Source organism: Alligator sinensis, unplaced genomic scaffold (genome assembly GCF_000455745.1).
Source record: "Alligator sinensis unplaced genomic scaffold, ASM45574v1 scaffold619_1, whole genome shotgun sequence".
Lineage (NCBI taxonomy): Eukaryota > Metazoa > Chordata > Crocodylia > Alligatoridae > Alligator > Alligator sinensis.
In genome coordinates this window covers 273,740-277,005 of record NW_005842134.1, presented here as the reverse complement: position 1 = coordinate 277,005, position 3,266 = coordinate 273,740, and the positions used below count along the sequence as shown (strand labels likewise).

General features: G+C 50.6%; 1 protein-coding gene across 1 annotated transcript in view; it reads left to right on the top strand.

Moving 5' to 3' along the window:
- The window catches only part of MPP1 (membrane palmitoylated protein 1), a 41,410-nt gene that overhangs the window by 30,431 nt on the left and 7,713 nt on the right, over positions 1–3,266 (top strand). The window contains exons 9-10 of the mRNA XM_006025149.3: positions 921–1,001; positions 2,811–3,013. Coding sequence (XP_006025211.1) covers positions 921–1,001; positions 2,811–3,013 — 284 coding nt within the window. The remainder of the gene's footprint in view (positions 1–920; positions 1,002–2,810; positions 3,014–3,266) is intronic.

Below are 3,266 nucleotides of genomic sequence, written 5' to 3'. Positions count from 1 at the left end.
AAGAGTGAGCTAGAAATCTCCCACCCCCGCACAGATTTCCTTTCCAGAAGCCAGTTGGCAAGCTCAGGCACAGCTGTGCTGGTCTGTACAAGCAGGGTGCACGCTGGCCTTGTTGGCAGAACACGTGACGTGGCCAACTGCAGCTGCAGTAGGAGGGATAGCGGCCAGTTGTGGGGCTGGTTGGGAAGGCAGTATTGTGTTCAGCATAGTGAAAACAATGTGGGCTATTTTGGGGGAGGAAGGGACAGAGCTGCTTTCTGCATAAATTTAAGAGTGGGGCTGAGCTCCTATCTCACTGCACTGCTTCTGGGGAATGGGTCCCAATGGGTGCATCTACACATGGCACTTTAATACATATTAGCCTATTTTAATGTACATTAAAACATCACAAAAAAGTGCTCTTTTGCTAATATGCATTGATAGGCTAATGCACATTTTTCTAGTACCTCACAATGGAGAGTACCTGTACACAAGCGCAGAGGCTGCTCTGATGCACTGTAATTATGGCACATCGGCATGGACTTGATTAATCAATTCTGCTGGAGCATGGTAGTTACCGCACTCCAGCAGCCTCCTGTGTCTTGTATATTAATGTCCCCATGCTTCAAAATGGCAGTGAACTAAAGGTTGTTGAACACTGATACATGAAGCACTGTGGCACTTTAATTAGAATGGCTCTCAAAGCCACTCTAATTAAAATGCTGCCCTCCCCATCCCCGGAGCATGTGTAGAAATGCCTGGAGGTACTATATTTAATGTGTATTACCTAAAGCACATTAATAAATGTGTAGATGCAGCCAGTCTGCTGGGGATGGGATATCCCACCCCCACCTGCTCTCTTATTCCATAGCAGGCAGTGCTCACAGGCCAAACCTCTGTTGAAAACAATGACCCACCCACCTCTTCCCCGCTCTGCACAGGTGCAAGTGGAGTGGGCCGCAGCCATATCAAAAACTCCCTGCTCAGCAAGAACCCAGAGAAGTTCATGTATCCGGCTCCCTGTGAGTATCCCAGAGTGCGGGAATGCACATCCCTGGAAACCCCACCCCACCTGATAGGCAGGCCACACAGGGGCAGGCAGCCCTGACCATTGATGACTTTCCCAGGCACACAAGCATCTCTTTGTTTTCAGTGTCCATGTCCCGTAGGACCAGAGGTAGTCATTTTTTATCCTGAGGAAAAGGAACTTCCCAAGGACTTTCTATTTGCTCCAAGCTTGACGCTCACTTTTAGTTTGGCAAGGGCCTGAGCCATCAAACACTGTGCGAAGGTTCCTTCTTGGTGCAGGAAATCTGCTTCAAGTAACTCCTCTGGCTCCGTCTGAGCCTTGCTCAGTTAGGATTCATAGGCATCGAGCTACCTGCTTTTACAGGTGGAGGGATACAAAAAATAGTCCGTCTAAAGCAGTTGTAAACGTCCCTGCAGGAGACATTCTCCAGCTGTGGTGCCTGTGGAGGCCTTGTCAGCACGCATTGTCTGAAATTGGGGTTCAGTGTTTGTTTCTAGTACCTGCCCCCTTGCTACTGGCTGTGGCCTGGATTTCCCACACCTGCACTTGTGACCCTGGAGGTTACAGGGGATTCCCCATCCAGTCAAGTTCAAGTCTGTTGTACTCTCACCTTGATAGAGTAGGCCTGGAGGTTGCCCCTATGGTCATTAAAAAGAAGGACCAGAGGCCCCATGCGTGGGTAGAGAGCAGAATTGTGTGGACCCCAGGTAGACACTAATGCCTGTTGGATGACACAAACTGACTTATCCTAGTGAGAACCTCAGATCTTGTGGCTTTGGGGGAAGGGGCATGCCTGGTTGAAAAAAAGGCTGCAGCACCTCCAACTGCTTGTGGTTCTCACCTGAGAGGCAGCTTGTCTATTTGTGTGAAGGGCTCAAGGGGTGGTGTCAGCTGTTTGGGCCTTGATGGCCCCTTTGTTTCTTCTTTAACTCCTGTGCACTGTAGATCAGAGAAGACATGGCTGGGAGCACAACCTGCTAGGGAGGCTGTGGCTCCACACATGTAGGCTGCCAAGATATGTTTTGTATAGAGGTAGTGGCATTTGGGAGCCTTGTGCCAGCAGCAGGGAAGGAGATCACAAGGCACTGGGAGCCTTGCCTTGGAGCCTGCAAGGCAGGATTCTCCTTTGGCTCTGATGCTGCCACAAGGACATGGCTCACGTGGAGCCTTGCTGGTATCAAAGCTTAAGTCACCGGTAGCTGTGGGTCCTGCCACTGGCCCCAGAGCATGTGTTTAAAATCAACAATGTTCCTTTAACCACCCAAAGGGGCACCTTGGGCACCCTGTGCTCCAATCCCTTGCTTGCAGTGGTGCTGCTGGCCTGGATTCTAGACAGACGAGGAGCATCATGCCTGGAAGAACATCCCTTATGCATTACTGACTGAGATGGGGTTCTAGACACTGATGGGCAGGAGAAACTAGGAGGCTGAGACACAGGGTGCGAGCTTTTATGGGCAGGCAGTTAATGCTAGTGATCAGCCTGCACTCACCACCATTGTCTCGGGTGGCAAAGGGTTAAAGTCCATTTAGGTGGTGAGGGATTCCCCTTCTTTGCCCCTTCCTTTTGCTCCTTTTATCCCCATCTGTGTCCCTATGTGCCCTGAGCCCTGCTGCTTGGGAACAATTTGTGGTTGCTACCTATGGTGCAGTACTGACCAGCTGTCTCCAAGGCCTCTCTTTATGTCCTTTGTGCTGTCTGGTTGCATTGGTTCCAAGGGTGGTTGGACCTTTTGGTTCTGAGAGAGGGGTCCTCCACCCTCCCCAGGGGCACAGGTCACTCACCAACTCTCCTCTCTTCCAGACACCACACGCCCCCAGAAGAAGAATGAGGTGGAAGGGAAGAACTATCACTTTGTCTCCACGGAGGAGATGACCAAGGACATTTCGGCCAATGAGTTTCTGGAGTTTGGCAGTTACCAGGGAAACATGTTTGGCACCAAATTTGAAACTGTGCATAAGATCCACCAACAGGATAAAATTGCCATCCTGGACATTGAGCCTCAGGTGAGGGGTGAGGTGGGGATCACCTCTAATTTTGTGGCTGCAACTTTGCACACACTTTTCTCTGCACCAGCACTTGTGACTGCAGTTATTTGTGAGTGCGAAGGAAGATTCAGCTGAGTACCAACTGCACCCCCCCACACACTTGCCTGAAACAGGCAGGAAGAATGGTGTGTGCCTGTTACTTGGGGATTGATCTTGGCAGGGGGGAAGTCTGCAAACTGCAGTCCCTTAAGCTGTGGAGGAGGTGTGTCAG